This window comes from Lygodium microphyllum, chromosome 2 (genome assembly GCF_053477565.2).
Source record: "Lygodium microphyllum isolate KBCC chromosome 2, Lygodium_microphyllum_v1.1.10, whole genome shotgun sequence".
In the NCBI taxonomy this organism is placed as follows: Eukaryota; Viridiplantae; Streptophyta; class Polypodiopsida; order Schizaeales; family Lygodiaceae; genus Lygodium; species Lygodium microphyllum.
The window spans coordinates 108,015,310-108,034,760 of NC_141136.1; the positions used below are offsets into that span (position 1 = coordinate 108,015,310).

Here is a 19,451-nt window from a genome sequence, read left to right on the forward strand (position 1 = left end):
CTTGAGGGGTTTTAGTTTAGTGGTTGGGTTGCTAGTTAGCTTATCCATCAAGGACTCTAAGATCCCGTGGAGCTCTAGCTTATTGTTTGGGACATGGAATGTGACAAGGGTGGGCCAACTAGGAGAGCTTCTGGCCATCATGTATAATGGTACTACTAAGGGCTTATTCGTGGGCTCACCGGTTGTCTTAATAGCTTTCTCATATTCCTCGTCGTTGTCCAAGAATGGCAGATTGATGATGGCTAGCATGTGCATCAAATCTTGCTCATCCTCATGGATAGAGATATATTTTGTTAGCGACATGTAATATTTCCTAACTTGAGTTTCACCCTTTAGCATAACGGAGATGGCATTCAGCTCGATTGGTTTTCTCTACCAAACCTAGCACTCTTGATAGGCAAGTCACCCCAAGCCTAGAGCATTGTGTGGGGCTAAGTACACTAAATCCAACTCCCATGTCCACAATCCCTTTCCTCATAGTGTCTCCTTAGCACTCTTGATAGGCAAGTCACCCCAAGCCTAGATCATTGTGTGGGGCTAAGTACACTAAATCCAACTCCCATGTCCACAATCCCTTTCCTCATAGTGTCTCCTAGTGCTTAGACTTGCAAGACTCAATGTATCTCTATGCCTTCCCAAAAAGCCTCTCTATGCTTCTACGTTTGTGACTTTTTCCCTGTGGTTAGTGTTGTGGCACTCTCCGTCTTCAGTGTGACCTTCACTTTGGTTATCTTCCTCCTTAGGCTATGGCTCCTTTTTTCTATTGAGGTTGCATCTAGGTTACTAGGCCTTAGCAGTGATATGTCGACATGTTTCATCTATGCTCAGGTCATAACATGCAATGGGATAGACATAGCCTGTCCATCGAGTGTTTTAACTCTAAATAGCCCCAATGGTACTAATGGTATGATCGCCAAACTAGAGGGTGGTTTTCATTTAGGGCAATCAACAAATAAGTGGGTGACTCCACACTTTGGGCATCTAAGGTCAGTCTTTTGTTTATTTTCTTGCTCTCTCTTGAGACAATGTGAAGAAATATGCCCTGTGGAACCACAAGTTCAATATGCAATTTGCTCTTGGGTCTGCCCTCTTAGGCCTCTACCCCTACTTCTGCCTAATGCCATCACTAGCACTGGTCAATAGTCAATGATAATAGGACTACCCTCTTCTTCGTATAAGATGTAAGGGTTCACGCATTGTTTCTCATCATTTCGCTCCTCCATGTACTGGACTAGAGTATCACTTATTAGTGGGTGGGTTAGGAAAGGTTGAGGTGGCCTAGATATGCCTTTGGGATTAATCTCCATTCTAGGGATGGCTAGTTTTGCATCATTAGGTGTTGGAAGAGTCAATGGGGCTCCCCTGCCGAAGAAGTTTGGTGGCCTATTCCCTAAGTATGGCTATGCGTATGGAAGTCTTGTTGGTAGTCTTCAATGCATAGCATCATCGCCGAACCTATCACAATTAGCGCAAGGTCAAGACTGAGGGTCCTAATATTCTGCTGGAAGGTGGTTTCCACCACAATGCACCCACTGGACATATGGACGTGTAGGTCTCCTCACTATCTCTTGCAGCCTAGCTAGCTCCAACTTCATCTCTACTAGCACTTGGCTCTGGTCAATGCTTTTCCCTTTCTCTTGGGCCCTTTGGGGCTGACCATTTTCTATATGTCATGACTTTCTCTGAGGATCTAGAATGAGCATTATCTTAATTTGAGCTCCTAGAACTTTTCTCCTTGAGCTAGTTTTCCACTCATCTAGCATCTTCGAAGACCCTAGCTAGTATGTCTCTCTACAAGCTTGAGTTTCTTTCCAACGCCTTCTAGAGTTCCTCATTGTACATTCTATTTTTAAACAATGTGGAGACCTCTCTTTCCTTGGGTGATTCATTAGATGGGATTCTCTTAAAAGAAACTCTACACATGGGTAGCATAATCCCTAATGTCCTCCTTGTCCTTTTGCTTAACGTTCATCAGTCGTAGCATGAGGTTGTCCAAAAACCTAGCCTTCCTGGGAGAATTTCTTGGTAAAGAGGTCCTTGAGGTTGTTGAAGTTATTCCATTCCACCATGTCTAAGCTGGTGTACCATGTCCTACCCTTGTGGCCTAGATGAAGACCGAAAGCTTCTTGCAAGTGTTGGGCAAGATCCGTGAGGCTTTTGGCCTCGCAAACTTGCTGAAACTGCTTTATGAAGATGTACGTACCTAGTTGGTATTTTTGTAACTGCTTTGTGACTGTGGGGATCTTCAACTAGATCTTGGAGCATTGGCTGATTCCTAACACAATGAGCAATGATCTTGTTAGGGATATCGTGCTCTACTCTGAGGCTATATTGTTTATGAGACGCTTCGTGAGAAGCTTTCTCTTATCGTTAAGTCCGCCTCTAGTGATCTCTCCCTTTCTACATTAGGTTCTCTTCGATTACTCTAGGCAAGAACTAAAATGTGTGTAACTTAGTGTATCTCTATGTCTTGCTACAACTTCCTAGCCCACTACTCATGGTTGTATGTTGCTATCCATTGTAGTGCTTGCCGTGCTAATCTCCTCTCCTCCTTGAGGTCCATTATGATGCCCTCAATAGGCCTACCATGGTGCTCCATCAACAACATATTGGGGAATATGGGAATTTCCCATAAGTTTGGGACACGTGGCCAAAACTTTGGATTTGCCATAACTTGAATATTATAACTCCAAATCAAGTGGTCTATAGCTCAATAGATTCCATTTTTCAAGATTTCCAATGATAGGTCACATCATATGGTTTTGAGAAACTTATGGTCATGTTATTCAGGTGCCACCTTTTTAGTATTCAAAAAACGGGAATTGGGAGATTCCCAAACTCACTAATATTGCTTTTATCCTAGTTTGTGAGTCATATTTATTAACCATTTGTTGGATATCGACTGGAAAATCTCCCAAATAAAGCTAGTCATTATCGTGGTTGGAGCTAGATCCTGACATGTTAGTGGCTTTTTGCTCCACTAGGCTATTGATCAGGTTGATTCAGTCTGGTAACAATGCATATCCAATGGTGTTAGTCCTTCTATGCTCCTAAGCCTTCAATGTCTTGACTCTCTCTTGGTCCTATTGGTCAGGGTTCTTAGTCATCCATCTAAGTCTGAGGGCCATCTCCTATTAGTCGATTTGATCCGCTTATTATGTCTTGGTGTGTTCTTTGTATTTGCAAATAGCCCTCAACTTATGTATACTCAATGTGTGTGTAATACTCTTTTTTGTGCACAATGCGAAATTAAACTTTCAGCTTTCAAGTGCACTTCAAGTGTCAAAAACAATGTGAGGTATGAATACAAGATGAACAATGCAACTCTCTCTCTCCCATCATTTTTGGTTTTAGCCAAACGTGGCTCTAAGTGCAATTTTGGCCACTCTTAAGGGTTGATTAGGGTCTCTACTATGTCTCCTAGCTTGGTCAGGATATAATCAAGGTCTGTGAGTCAATTTGGGCTAAATTTGCATTCGGTCCAAGTGATCTAAATACAAGGCTCACTTGAGTGGGTCTAGTACAGAGATGGGCCGAATGGTCAAGTTATACTATCCAAATGACATGTGGCCAAGTGGACCAAGTCCAAGCGCCCGACTTTAATGTCTAAGTGACTGAGTGTCTGAATTGCCAAATGGCCAAATGGCTGAGTGTAAGTTGGAAGGGTTCAGCTCCCTGCGGTCATCCAAGTCCCAAACTCAGATGGGCCGAGTGTGGCGGATTTTTTATCGGAAAGGATGAAAATTCAATGATTTTCTTATTTGATACTTTCTAATCATACTAACACTACCTAGGTCTAAGCTCCTATACCATGGGGACTAGTGTAACTCATGTGGAGCAAGGATGATGCTCACTCACAACGAATGTAGATATTTTTTGGTCCCCCACACCTACAAGAAAACCTAGCTCTCTTTCTCTCTCTATCGCAAATACAAATGAGCCTTCACCCCCTTTCCCTTGGGTCTTAAACCCCTGACTTAGTGGTCGAGTGTTGCCCCATTTGTGCTCTTGCCTTGGAAATGGATTTTAACCCCTTTTTTCCCTATTTTGAAAATGTTACAACAACCACCCTAAAATGATTTGCTTTTATTTCTTGGTTCTATCCTACTCTAAATGCAATAAAAATCACATCTCAAGTACTAAAATGAATTAACCTACTTGCTTACTCATTAAAAACTCAAAATACTTACTTGCTTTGAAGATTAAACACCCGAATCTCTGGCCTACATCAGGCATTGGTTTGGGGATGAAACCTTGCTTCAATGCTCGATTTGAAGCGTGCAAGCTAAAAATGGAAGCAAAATGAAGTGGGAGCTCACGCTCGACCACTAAGACCCATGGGCTGCTTATTGTTTCAAGCATTTCAAGTGAGCAGCTAATGGCTATCTCTCACCTAGCCGTACGCACTCTCAATCGTGCTAGTATATGAGCTTATCTTGATGTAAGATTAAGTAGCCTCCCCCCTTAAGCACTCTAGTAGTTCCATGATCCAAGATGCAAGCTTAAGCAAGCTCAATCCTCTACCATCAATATCCATCCTCCATAGCCACACTCATGAGACAAGAGAAGACAAGAGAAGAGAAGAAGAGAGGAGAAGATGGAGAGCTTCTTCACCATGGTCCCTCACCCTCACGCACTCACTCCCTGACACTCTCACACTCCCTCTCTCAAACACAAGCACAAGCAAGAGGAAGAGAAGAAGCGAGCCACTTTACTCACACACCAAGAATGAGATCTTCCATTCACTTTTTGGTTTTTATACATGCTCTTTTCCCTTTGGGCACCCATCCCCTTTTTGCATGGCCGGGTATCTTGCCAAGGTCCTCTTTTCCTATTCCCTTCTATTTACATTATCCCTTTACCTATGCCCTCATCCACTCTTTGCAATTTGCATAGGAGGGAGCCTCCGTCAGGTTTGCATTTTTGAATTTTATTGGATTTATTTTTATTTTCTTTTTCCTTGTCTTGCACTAGGGTTAACATTGGCAATTCCTTCTGTTTAGCTACCCAAGACTTTATCTAGCTATTAACACCATCAAATCTTTAGTCACCATCATCTATTTTGATTTTACATATTTTATGGATGCCTAACAAATGTCTCATCTCCTTATGATCTATTGACAACCTACCCCAACCTATGTTTAGCTTCCCAATAATCTATCTAGCTACTAACATAATCAAACATTTAGTTTCCATTATTATCTACTTGCATTTACATATTTATTGGATGTCTAGTGCTTGCCTTATCTCCAATTGACCATACAAAGTATTAATAGCATCATCAATCTACATGCAACTGTTGTTAGAGATAGCAAAGGAATGCATATTGCTCCCTCTACTACATCAATATCTTCATAGTTGGAGTTCAAATACAAGGTTGGAAACAATTGAGCTCCTCTGTTAGACTTTGATGGAGCTCACAAGCAAGAGATGACAAAAACAAATAAAATTTTTACTAAGCGACCTATGGATAAAGAAACCTTTTGGAGGGAGCAAAACGTAGTCCTTCAAGTAGTGGAATGTCTAAGTAGAGACTCAACGGTGATGGAATGTAGTAGAGGGAGAAAAATGCAATTCTTGAGAGTTCTTGAGAAATTCTCTTACAAGGTTCATTGTCACACTAGCAAGCTCAGTCATTTCTTGGAGTAAAAAATAGAAATAGTCAGTGGCCTTTCTACCCACTAAAGCAAACTATGTGGCATTTACCATGGCACCACAAGAGGTAATCTATATCAAGAAACTTTTAGAAGACATCAACTTTGGATACAATCCTCAAAATTTCAAAAAATAGGTGTTTCATAATAAGTGACATCCCAAAAATTTGTAAATGTGTCACTTACAATGATTTCTTATTTCTATTATTTATGCAATTTATATTGGCATTCCCTAGATCATTGGCACAGATATATATATATGCCAAATTTGTAGCTTGAGTAATCCATTGAGTCAAATTTATAACAACAATAGTCATCTCAGTTAGACAAAACTAGTATCTCCACCAATATATGAGCAAATCTCATCTTTCTTTTGATATTGACTCTCATATGTTCAAAGTAATAGTTGAAACAATGCTAGAACCAACTCCAATAGAAAAACCCCAAATCTACGTGAAAGTTCAACCGCTTACTCAAGGCTATAATTCTAAGAATTGAATAATAAGACTTGTGCTTAATAATCCTAGAGGCTTCCAAAAGCAGAAGTCCTACTAGATTACTAATATCTCCCAATTATATGAGTGGTCAACACAAATGATTTTGGAATCACAATCAGAAAAATATTTCTATGACAAATATTGACCATTAGAAAATAGTAGAGGCTTGATACATCATGGTTCTTAGAAATAGTCAATGTTACATAGTAGCCCATGCATGATAAAGGCAAACAAGAAAGATGAAATTGCACACCCTTACCTAATACTTGTTATGAAATGAGTACCATCAATACAAATTATTGCATGTGTGAGAACGGATTTTTAAGCCTATTTTTGAAGCGAAAACGAGCCAGGGAAGCTGTCAAAGACCAAATTTTCATGCAAAATGAAATGCTTGTAGATCGATGAGCTAGTTTTTTCCTAGATGGAGTTGGATGCCAGGAACCCAACTCAAGTCTCAATTCCTCGACCGGAGTCCATTTGACCCCCCATTTAATCCCCATAGGGTTTCACATAATGAAGTAGATATGTGATCCTGGAGTCAGAAAGTGCATAACAATGGCCAGGCTTATAGATCACAACGTCATGAAGCCATCCATCTAGACGGATCTCAAATTCGAGCTCGTTTTCCCCTTCAAATTTGAAAAAACCACTTGGCACAAAGCATGAACACAAAAAAAATTTACCAAGCTCTTTTAAAACAAAGCTTAAAGCTTGTTTAATAGCTTTAGATATGAAACATCATGATTTTTGGAAACGTGGGAGAAGGGGGGGAGGGGACGTTGTTTTCTATGGCACCCCCAAATTTCTATTTTTAAATCATTTTCTAGATCACCACCATCACGAGGCAAGCTTGTGGTAGCAAGTTTCATCAATTCATCACCCTTCATCACCGTAGAGATGATCAAAATTGATGCATTTTATAGAAATATCAGATTTTAGTATTTCTCTCTCCTCTCTCCTCTTGTGATTTATTCTCATGGATCAATGCAAAATAGAGGAGAATGGATTGAGATAGATGTTTTTTTATTGTGAGATGATGCTAGAGTGGAAAGAGATGTGAATTGGCATTGGATGGATTGTCAACGGCCGTGGAAGAGCATCAGTGGGCCTCCAAGTTCGGAAAAAAACGTGTGTCATAATGTCAAGAAATTTTAGGAAAAAAAAGTAGATTTTGTCATTTTATGATATAAATAGATAAGAAAAAATAAGAAAAAATGAGGTTTTTTGCATCATAAAAATAAGATTTATTTTTGTGAACATATGATAGATATGAAGCATGAGGTTTAACCTTAGTTGAGTCTTATCTCTTTTTTAGAGTGACTTTTTATTGCTTTTAATAAAGAAAAATACATAAAAAACCACGGCTTACACTTATCAATACATATAAAATCTTAAACGATAGGGAGTAGGGGGTTTCTGAGTGCTTAAAGTACGTTAAATTCTTATGTTTCATAATGCATATCATATAGAGTTTGTGGTTATTTAAAACTTAAAGGAACTAGTAGCATAAGAAAGCTTTATACTAGCTCTAAGCAACGAAGCACTATCGTAGTAAAAGAAAATCATGAAAAGAATTGTGTTCGTAGTTTCACATTGCTAATTTTAAATGCATAAATGCGTTTGAGTACGATGGTCATATACACACTTGCATTAATGCACCTTATGGTATCATATCCTGGATGCATAGCACCTATTTGTATGAGTGAAGACTAACTCTAAAAGTGTGAGGTATCCCAAGTTGTAGGGCTAGAAATTTGGTTCCTTGGGAGTCACTTGGTGAGGTTTATCTATTATCTCCCGGATTGTTTAATAAAAAAATTAGACTTTATTTCAAATGTATTCTATGTTCATGGCATATCTTGGGGCCAATCCCCCAAGTGTAGGAGAGCATAGTGGAGCCGCGGCTATCAACCAAGGGGTGCTCCCTTTGTGTGTGCCATGTGGTAGGGATTGCCTTTGAGGAGTTGAGAAATAACTATTTGTTCGACTACGAAATCAAACAAACACAATGTTCTTGAACGCTCCAACTGCGAGGTCATGTGGAGTGATTTTAGGTGAGTAGTAGAGGCCCAACTAATATCTTAGAGCTAGTGTCATGCCCGTTTTCTCTATTTATTTGTACAAAAAATAGATTATTTTCTGATTTATGATTATTGAGTGATTATGACAGCTAAAATATGTTTTGTCTCAAAATTGCATCCCATGTGGATCTCTCTTCCCCACTCGAAACCAATAAAACCTTTATTTTTACACTAAAAGGGCGCTTTTCAGACTATAAATTAATTATTGTGACTAGTTATTATTATGGATCTACATTTCTTTTATGCACATCCCTCAATCATAATGTAAAAAAGCTCCAAATAATTTTTTGTTCCATATGAATTCCATTTCAACCATCAAACATAAAAAAGAAGAAAATTTCTTTCTAAAAATGACGTATTACGCTTACTTGCCTGCTACAGGTTTTGTGATTAATTTTTTCGAGTTGCCAATGGATTGACCAGTAGCAAATCTTCAATGTTAAGCATACCCGCTCAGTCTCCTCTTGATCTTTGAGGAATCCTGTTCATGTCGAGCAAGCATCCTTCAACCGGCCTTCATTCTTCTTCATGAGCATGAACTGCCCCTTAAGAGGAGAAAGAGGAAGGAGAGAGAAAGACTCATTTTCATTCTCTTTGCTCAGTGCATCAATTCTTGATCAGATTTTGGCGATGGAGAGCAAAGGTTGCAAGAAGATCAGTGATGCAATCAGTTGGGGGAGTTGCTTTGAAGCTCCATAGCCCCCCTCTCAGAATCTCGTTGTGCACAGGAGGGCACCGTTTTTTCCCTTCACGTGGCTGTTTTTAAATGCCCCGCAACAAAATCAAAATTTTAAGGGGCCCCCAAAGGGAGCCCCCAAGGGTCACACCCTTTGGTCCCTAAAGTCTATTTATACTTGGCATTTTTTAGTCTTGGACTCCTGGGCACTACCATTCGACTGTTCGGCATCCGATTTGAGGTTTCAAAATTTCTGACCCCATTTAGAGTCCCCCACGGTCAGGCATGTCTTGGAGTCAATAGTCAAAAAAATTATGAAAATTTCCCCAACCATCGCTCGGTGGGTCTTTAAAGCACTTTAGGGACTTGCCACTAAAAATCATACTAATTGCAGCTGCTGCCTTTGATGAAATCTATTTTTCCCTTGAAATTCAAAATTTTTGGCTATTGTTAAGCACTTCTCAGAGTCAAAAATCAATTGTCAAGGATATTTGAGGGACACTTCGCAATTAAGTAGGGGAGAAATGACAACACCTAGAAACATATCAATACTTACCAAAATTTTTATCAAATTGTATACATCTAATATACTATTACTGACTTTTTACATTAATTTAATGATGATGCAGTGGTCATAGTTATTGTCTTCGGAGGACGGTCTAGTAGTCCAATAAGAGGGAAAATAAGGATGTTATATTGAGCGTAGTGCTCTAGGATTTGTAGTGGAGAACAAGGGGTTATTGCTAATTTTCGTAGAGATTATAAGTTGCAAGGCAAGTTAGAGGTGGGGAGAGAGATTGGATTTCTTCTAGGGACAGTCACTAGTGCATTTAGGGAGTTGATACAGGTGTCTAAAGAATGATCTTGAGAGGAGATAGGAAGTCTGCCCAGAAGAACTTTTCGTAAAGTTCTATCTATCAAGTAGAATTAAGGAAATTACAACATTTACCATGAGTAAAGGTATATTTGTTGTAAACATAATGTTGAGGAGATATATTCAGTACATGCGTAGGTGACATGCCTCTATTTTGGATACTCGAAAATTTCATCTATACTTGTATAGAATACCTATAGCCTTCCCTTACCCGGACATTGAGTCTTTTGGTTGCTTGGAAGACTATAGTGGGTTCATCTTATTTTAGTGAAAAATATCTCTTGTATACTCTAATTTTGCAAGAAATATGGTCTCTTTCTAAATGCTTTTCGTAATTTTAGTCCACAATTGTAAGCCAAAGCATAAAATATCTCTCTTGTTTTCAAAAGTGAAGTCATGGTCCATGTGTTTACATAAAAATCCTATGCTTAAGGTTGCAATTTATGTATACCTTTACAAATTTCAATGAAGAAAAATAAATGTGGGGAGTCATGTGCTCTTGAGAGAATATGGAAGGTTGTAACCATCTCTTCCTATATCTATTGTTAGGACCTAAAACATGCCCGATAGTGGCTATAGACACTAGCGAAGCCTCTCTAACACTCACAAGAGAACCCCACATGGCCTCCCAGCCAGGAGTGTCCAAGGGACACATTGTCCTAATCGCTATTGTAGATACTGCGTTTATATTGGAACGTAGTCCAACTATTGCCCTTTCTTACTCCTTAGAGGTAGATCCCACACATATTGGTCTAGTATACCAATGTAATAAAAACATAAAGGAGGCACTCCTCTGGCTGAATGCAGCTGAATCGTGGCCCCACTGTAACTCTCCTACACCTTCGGGATTGGCCCCAAGATGCACTCCTATAACATAAAGCACATATGAACACACTACTCTCTTATATATTTCAAACATTCAAGGATATAAATGTCCTCACTTGACAATTTTCCAAATATTCGAGTGTCTAGCCTACAACTTGGTTTTCCTCATAAGTTAGGGTGGGTTACGTAATTAGCAATCAATTGCTATGCATCTAGGAGTTACCATGTGATATGCATAATGCAATTGTGGATGACACACCTCCTGCTCAAACATTTTATGATTTAAAAAAAACCAGCAGCGTGAGGTGCAAAACCAATCATTTAATGATTTCCAAGCTACTCATAATTGCGGCGTTGCTAGAGACTAGCACCAAGTCTCCATATCTTTGTAGTGATTTTGAACATGGTTTTAGGGATTGATTAGTAGTTTGATTCATAAAAATCAATATGGTTTTGTTCATGGGAGCCACATGCATGATGCCATTCCAGAAATAGTTTTAGGGATTGACATGCTCTCCTTGCTAAAGAAGGCATTGCTCTTCTAATTATGGATCTTGAAATGATTTATAACAAGGTGTGATGAGAATATTTGGCAAGAAAATGCCTTAATAATTCACCTTTGGCCAAATGTTTGTCAAGTGGTAAGAGCTCTTATCTCCATTACACATGTAATCATTTGTATTGATGGTACTCATCTCATAACTTTGTTCTTACAAGAAGCATTACATAAGGATTCCCAATTTCCTCTTTCTTGTTTGCCTTCATCATGCATGGGCTACTATGTAACATTGACTATTTATAAGAACCGTGATGTATCAAGCCTCTATTAATTTCTAATGGTCAATATTTGTCTTATAACTAATTTGATGATCATGATCTCAATATCGTTTGTGTTGATCATGATTTCAATATCATTTTTGTTGACCACTCATACACTTAGGATGTGATAGTAATCTACTAGGACTTGTTGCCTTGGAAGGCTGTAGGATTATTAAGCACAAGTCTTACCATTTATTTCTTAGAATTATAGCCTTGAGTAGGCAGTTGAGCTTTCACATAAATTTGGGGTTTCCTATTGGAGTTGGTTCTATTTTTGCTTCAACTATTACTTTCAATGAATCAAAGAATGATGGAATCAATGCATCGATCATTTCCTCCATCTCAGGCTCCAAGATTGTAGGTAGGTCTGGAAGGTTGCCAATCTCCTTTGGCATTGAGGGTATAGATTGGCCTTGCGAGTGGTGGATTGGCTCCTGCACTCCATCCATCGCACACCCACGTACTCTTCTAATTGGCCGCAAAGGGTGCACTCCCCCTTGGGACGAGACATCACCTCCTTGGATAGAAAATTTGCCAGCAAGACCCAATATTATTGTATATGGTATTCAATTAGCTTGCGAGTACAATGCATGATTGATATTAACGTCAAATTACCGTTTGCTGAAAATCCGCAATCACCTGATCAATGATCTCAGATTGAAACTCGCCAAATCGTCGTACGTGTTCTATAGACAATTGGCGTTTTCGTCTAATTGCCAACTTGCATTGAGAGCAAGGACATGGGACACGCTGATTAAGATACGCCTCGCGATCTTGAACAACAGGACCTTCTTCGTTTTCCATCTTGTCTACGTTACAATAAATAATTTTTTTTTTTTAACATTCTTTTCTTTTTCTCTCTCTCTCTCTCATTCCTTTTTCTCTCTCCTCTCTCTCTCTCATTCCTTTTTCTCTCTCCTCTTCCTCTCTCATTTCCTTTTCTCTATCCTCTCCCTCTCGTTCCTCTCCTTCCCTCTCTCTTTTTCTCTCTCTCTCTCTCATTCCTCTCCCTCCCTTGCCCTCTCTCATTCTTTTTTATCTCTCCTCTCCCTCTCTCATTTCCTCTCCCTCCCTCGCCCTCACCCTCTCTTTCTCTCTTTCCCTATTAGGTATAATGATATTTCTCTTTTTCTCTTCTCTCTCTCTCTCTCATTTCCTTTTCTCTCTCTACTCTCCCTCTCATTCCTCTATCTCCCTCTCTCTTTTTCTCTCGCTTCTCTCTCTCTCTCATTTCTCTCCTCTCCCTTGCCCTCTCTCATTCAATTTTCTCTCTCCTCTCCCTCTCATTGCTCTCCCTCCCTCGCTCTCCTCTCTTTATCGTTCCTCTCCCTCCCTTGCCCTCTCTCATTCCTTTTTCTCTCTCCTCTCTCTTTCATTCCTTTTTCTCTCTCCTCTCCCTCTCTCATTTCCTCTCCCTCCCTTGCCCTCACCCTCTCTTTCTCTCTTTTCCTATTAGGTTTAATGGTTTTTCTCTCTTTTCCTCTCTTCTCTCTCTTTCATTTTTTCTCTCTCCTCTCCCTCTCTCATTTCATTTTCTCTCTTCCTCTCCCTCTCTCGCCCTCACCCTCTCTTTCTATCTCTCTTTCCCTATTAGGTTTAATGCTACATTCTCTCTTTTTCTCTCTCCTCTCTCCCTCTCTCATTTTTCTCTCTCTCCTCTCCCTCTCTCATTTACCTTTCTCTCTTTCTCTCCCTCTCTCATTTCCTGTCCCTTCTTCACCCTGACCCTCTCTTTTTCTCTTTCTTTATTATTTTTAATAATTTTTTCTCTTTTTAACTCTCCTCTCCCTCTCTCATTTTTTTCTCTCTTCCTCTCCCTCTCTCATTTCCTCTCCCTCCCTCGCCCTCACCCTCACCCATACCCTCTCTTGCTCTATTTGCCTATTATGTTTAATATCTTATCTCCTTTTCTCTCTCCTCTCATTCTCTCCTTTATTCTCTCTCCTCTCTCTCTCATTTCCTTTGGCTCTCTTCATCTCCTTCTCTCATTTCCTTTCTCTCATTCCCTTTCTCCCTCTCTCATTCCCTTTCTCCCTCTCGCATTCCCTCTCTCTCTTCCTCTCTTTCTCTCTCATTTCCTCCCCCTCCCCACTACAAGGGATCGGGCTCATACCCGCGCTCCTAGCCGCACAAAATGACTTGGGAAAAAAAGTGTCGGGCCCATGTAATAGCGCGTGTATCATCGCGGCCAGAGACATGCGTGTAAAAGCGCGTGTACAGTGACAGCCAGTCGCGCGAATATACGACCCCATACACGCGTTCTGCGCAGTTTTGCTGCAAATTTACATGCGAATCTAACAGACTATCCGCGCAAATATACGCGATTTTGACAGATGACACGCGCTTATACACGCGATTACAGAGAGAAAAAAAAAACCAGAGAGTGCTTTTGGGTGCCTGGATGCTGTTCCAGCATCCAGCCACCCAAAGGCACTCTCTGGATTTTTTTTTTGGTGCATTGCACCATAAAAAAAGAGCGATTTAGATTTCAAGACACGAATCAAGACTCACTCTCTATGAATACACGATTCAATATTACTATCTAAAACTTAATACACGACTCAAGACTCACGATTCAATACATTGTCAATACATGATACATTTGTGTACAAGGGAGTCCATATGTCAAAATAGCCCATGGCTTTAATTAGGAACAAATATATACAAAGTCAAATAGGGAGCTAGGTGCAAAAAAGCCCATGGCTTCAGTTACAAAATTTTTTTGTACAACCACATCCTACAGTATTCTGAAAGCTAATCAGAGGATGATGAGGACCCTGTGCTCTCTCCATGATCAGAGGAGCTCGCATCGGTATATTCCGATGAGTGGTGCTCGCCTCCACCAGGAGCAGTGGCACGAACATCAGGAGTGGCGGCTGGATCATCAGGGGCAGGAGCATCAGCAGCTTGTGCCTATTCAAGAAATATACCGTATGTAAGTATACATATATATGCAATTAAATAAACTGAAATCATTCATTTAGAGTTTTCAAGTACCTGTCGACCGTATGGTCTCATGGCCGCGTCAAACTGCGCATCCGTAATACATCCCTCGTTTCTGAAGATGGCCCACGTGTCACGTCTGCTATTGCGGCGAGCATACCCAGTCTCGTGGGCTGTGGGCCTCCTCCCCATAACCCGTCGCTGTAACATAATCAAGATAGTTTGTAAGATCAAAACAATCATAGAATCAATGAATTTGGCAAACAATCAAATAAAGAGGCAAGTTACTTACAAACTCTGCCTCCCACGACTCGACGCCGCCAGATCCGAAATGCGACGATCCAATGGTCTCCATCTGGATCCGTCGTGCCTCCACATGCTGCCTGCTCTTCACGCCTCCCTCTGCGCGCTTCTTTGCCTCCTTCCACTCGCGTTTGTGGGCAGTGGCAGGTTTCTCACAAGGATAGCCACCCGCAGCTACATTCACCCCATCATCGTACGCGAGTTTCTTAAGGTGAGATCTTTTATTACTTAAGATCTCCCTTATTCGCGTCCTTCCCCATACATCCGAGAATGTCGCTCGTGGGGGATTGGGGTACCGACTATGTACACTATCTAGGACCTCCCTAACTAACCGGCTATCCTGATCTTTAAATTTTACAAAACAGTTTCTATACATGTTTGAAACTACCCCCCGCATATACTCCATCACCTCTTTCCCTCTCGCATCCATGACTACCCCGCCCCTATCCGTAACATCGTAGAAAATCTCTCCCTCCACCTCTCTCGCCTCCTCCGACTCCTCACTGTCTCCTCGTACATGCCTCCCTCCATGCCCTCTCTCACCGCGTGCCCTACTACCCCCCCCCACCAAAGCACCCGCCGCATAATCCTCCACTCCCGCTCTCCCTACTGCGGCGTCGGCTCTCATCTGTACTGCGGGAGTAGCCATGACTAGGGGTGGCTGCACGTGACTGTGTACGTGACTGTGGCTGTGAGGGAGCACGTGATGGTGGCCATGAGCCCTCACGTGACGGTACAGAGGAGGGTGTGCGTGAGTGTGTCCGTGCAGGGGTGTGTCTCCTCGGTGAGCGTGTATGCGCAGGGGTACGTCTCGCCGGACTCGCAGGCGTAGACGGCAGTGGAGAGGCTTGTGTACTTGGGGGCGCGGTGTGACCTGGGAGTCTAGGAGGAGGATGGGCATACATATACTCTGTCAGCTCCACTGGATTAGGATGGCGCCCAAAATGGTTTATCATCTCCATCATCCAAGTGGCGTATGCCCACGGATCGGAGGAAGAGCCTGGATCCATGAAAAATCTGCAAAGCGTCGAAATTCCGCCTCAATGAACCAAGCAAAACATGCATATAAAAAATAAACATATCTCCTACAATATATAACCTACAACATATATCTACCATTCTAGAAAATAAACATATCTCTTACAATACCAAACATCGAATTAGTAGAAGATCATAAGCCAAAAGAAGAAGTTCATTTCGAATTAGTGACGAAATTCATGAAAAACAAAAATTCTTTCCTCTATCTTGACGGACATTGTCCATCAAGGGAGAAATGACTAAACACATACACAAGGGTTCCTTCTTCTCTCTTTCCTCTATCTTGACGGATGTCGTTTGTCAAGAAATAAATAGTTAAGCACATATACAATGTGTGTGAATTCTATCCTCTGTCGCTTTCAAGTACACATAGCACGGGTGGAAAGAAAGAAAGCGACAGATTTGCCAAAACAAACAAACGACAACCAACCTCTTTGAAAAGTCTTTGAAAAGTGAGTTCGTTGATTCTTGCTTCTCTCTCCCTTTTTGTGTTGTCTGCACCCTTTGCTTCTTTTGGGTAGTCCAAGAGGGAGAAGGCTGGTTGGAAGAGGCAGGTTCGGGGTTTGGAAGAGCTGGAGGCAGAGGTACTGTAGCGACAAAGAAAGAAGAAGAAGAAGTGTTTTGAAAGAGGGCTTTTGAAAGAAAGAAAGCGACGCGCGCGGTAGGTAAACGCAAAAAGCACGCGTGTAAAAGCGCGTGTAAAAGCGCAGCAGAATACATTGTAGACGTGCCTGTACACGCGACACAGAGACTGTTTATACTTTTTTTAAAAACTGATTGTTCTTGTGTATCCATTGTTTTGTGCATAGGATGTGTATGATTTCACTAAAAACTGATCCTACTTCTGTATTGGTTATTTTGGACATAGCATGTCATCATCCTCTTCAAGCAGTTCTGGTGAGGATGAGACAATGCGTCATCGTGATCGCGACGTGTGGCTGGCACAAAGGATCAAGTGTACGTGTAATCGATGTCAAGGGTGCATTGTACGAGCGCGTCGAATTACATTGAATCACATCTCGATGTATGGAGAATGGATTCAAACAGGTTTAGAGGTGAGAAGATGTGAATTGAAAGTATTAAAATAACTCATGGTGTGCAAATTAATGGAGCGCGTTGTAATATATATACTGTGATTGAAGCAGGATGCAGTACCACACCCTAACATGGTGCCATACGCACGGCGAGAGCATGCAAAGCGTCGACGAGATGATGCTGGAGCTTCGGGATCTGTTGTCGGAGATGAGTGGGAAAGGGATGACAATAGCCCTGCACCCCACGAAGTTGTGGAAGAGGAAGTGTTTGATGACATGGTGCGGAATCTTTTTAGGGATGATCGCAAAGGTGTGGACGACAATGATATGGAACAAGAGCATCTCTACAACGCTTCATCGACACCGGTTTTTGAAGGGTGCACATTCTCTATTTTACGTGCTTCACTTGAACTGCTCAATATACAAACAGTTTATGGATGGAGCAATGCAAGTCTTGACGCATTATTGAAGTAAGCATTGTAACTTGCAAATTTCAGTTAGTGGTTTTTGGTTTACAGTATAGGGTTTAGGGTTATGGGCTAATTGATGATATTGGATGCAGGCTATTATCAAACATGCTTCCAAAGGGGAATAGACTACCCACCTCAAGAGAAAAAGCGAGGCACTATGTGACATCTCTTGGAGGATTGGATTATGATCGCATACATGCATGCGTCAATGATTGCATTCTCTTTCGTGGGACGCATAAGGAGGCTCGACAGTGTCCCACTTGTGGTGAAGCAAGGTATAGAACAGATGTGAAGAGTTTTGATGTACCTCGTAAAGTCTTGCGACACTTTCCTATAATTCCTCGCATCAAACACATGTTCAAGTGCAAATCCATAGCAGAGCTCATGTCATGGCATTCCTCGCATCGATCGGATGATGGCATGTGGAGAATTCCTGCAGACACTCCTGCTTGGAAGCATATTGAAGATGAGTGGCCCAGCTTTAAAACAGAGCCCAGAAACTTGAGACTTGGCCTAGGTATGGATGGAGTGAATCCGTTTGGTTTCAAGAGCACCGCATACAGCGTGTGGCCGGTTGTGTTGGTGAATTACAACCTTCCACCATCAATGGCGATCAAGAAGGGACATCTTATGTTATCCCTTCTGATTCCAGGAAAACATAAAGTCAAGCATATGGATGTTTATCTTGAACCGTTGATTGATGAGTTGGAGGAACTATGGAGAGGTGTTGCGGTAGTGGACATTAGTAGGCCTCCCTCCTCTCGACACTTTGACTTAAAAGCAGTGTTGATGTGGACAATGCATGACTTTCCAGGATACAGCGATTGTTCTGGTAAGAATTCTAACTACCTCCCGACTCTAATACTACTAGCTATATCAATTATAACTATTGACTTTATTATTCTAACTTTTTTTTTATTTTAACAGGTTTGAGGACATCGGGGAAACATGCATGTCCTATATGTGGCCCTTCATTGGTACATGAGTATGCTGATGGTTTGTGTAAGACCATATTCGATAATCATCATCGATTTCTCCCATCAGATCACCCTAAATATGCTCCTAGTAAGAGGAACATTCATCCACAGACACTTCGTGCAAAAGATTGGAAGCGTATTTGGGAGTCTTCAAATGTTCTTCCTCCAGATGGCATGAACAGGTACATCTCCATTGTTTTCAATCTTGTTTTGTGTAGTCTCTAAAGTTGGAATAAAGATGACAGTCTGCAATCCCTTGTGTAGGTACTCCATTTTTTTCCGGCTACCATATTGGACCCATCTCAAGATCAACCATCTTCTTGATCCCATGCACATCTTCAAGAATGTGGGATCTAGTATTTGGGAACATGTTATTGGTAAAAGAGACAATGTTAGCGTACGGGAGGACTTGCAGGTCGCAGGACGTATGCGTCAAGCTTGGCCACGAGAGGAGGGTGGGCACGTTCGTCTTCCGCCTGCTCCCTGGATTATATCAAAGAAGGAGGAGAAGCAGGTAAAGCAAGCCATCACCACTTTGCGTACTCCCACTGGATGCATGAGATCGTTGAAGGGAGCGTTTACAACCACTAAGAAAAGAGGGGTTGAGCAACTACATGGGTTGAAGTCCCACGATTGGCACAAGATGCTCCAAGTAAGTGTTTTCCAATTATTGTAGGTTGAAATTAAATTTTGTAATGCCGTAACCCAAATATACATGTGCTCTTATGTGCGCAGTTCATACTACCTACTAGCATCGACCATTGTGCAGACAGGAGTTTGAAAAGATGTATTTATAAGATGGGCGAGCTTGTGAGGTATGTAAATCCCATGTAAGATCACCCTTCATTATACCTTGCAAAATGAATGTGCATGAGGTATAACATACTGTGCATTTATTTTTCAAATATGTTAGTTCCAAAGCAATTGATCCAGCCACATTGGATGATGCGCGTGTTATGGCAGTGGAGGTGGTTTGTATGGTAGAGGAGACTTTTCCGCGAACCATTCTCACAAGTCAACTACATCTCATTGTGCATTTAGTGGATGAAATTGCTTTATGTGGCACTGTGCATGCCCGTTGGATGTTCTTCCTAGAGCGCTTCATGAAGACCTTAAAAGACTTTGTGAGGCAAAGTGCAAGGCCCGAAGGAAGCATGGCTGAGGGTTGGTTGATACAAGAGTCTCTTGTATATATATCAGAATTTCTTGATCAGGTGGATAGCTCTTTGCCACGACTATGGAGCAATGAAGAGGACT

The 19,451-nt window shown here is 41.3% G+C and overlaps 1 protein-coding gene across 1 annotated transcript; it reads left to right on the forward strand.

The window, feature by feature from the left end:
• The first annotated feature begins 17,023 nt into the window (after positions 1-17,023).
• LOC148040163 (uncharacterized) lies at positions 17,024-18,419 on the forward strand. The gene is made up of 3 exons (XM_087663190.1): positions 17,024-17,217; positions 17,310-18,049; positions 18,145-18,419. The coding sequence occupies exons 1-3, from the start codon at positions 17,024-17,026 to the stop codon at positions 18,417-18,419; spliced, it is 1,209 nt and encodes a 402-aa protein (XP_087519316.1).
• The last annotated feature ends 1,032 nt before the right edge of the window (positions 18,420-19,451 follow it).

What these genes read in the sequence shown, in the direction of transcription:
- LOC148040163 (XM_087663190.1), top strand. Translation starts at nt 17,024, where the DNA reads ATGGTGCGGAATCTTTTTAGGGATGATCGCAAAGGTGTGGACGACAAT. An exon ending in AGTCTTGACGCATTATTGAA is followed by an intron (nt 17,218 to 17,309) that starts GTAAGCATTGTA and finishes TATTGGATGCAG; the next exon opens with GCTATTATCAAACATGCTTC. An exon ending in AGGATACAGCGATTGTTCTG is followed by an intron (nt 18,050 to 18,144) that starts GTAAGAATTCTA and finishes TTATTTTAACAG; the next exon opens with GTTTGAGGACATCGGGGAAA.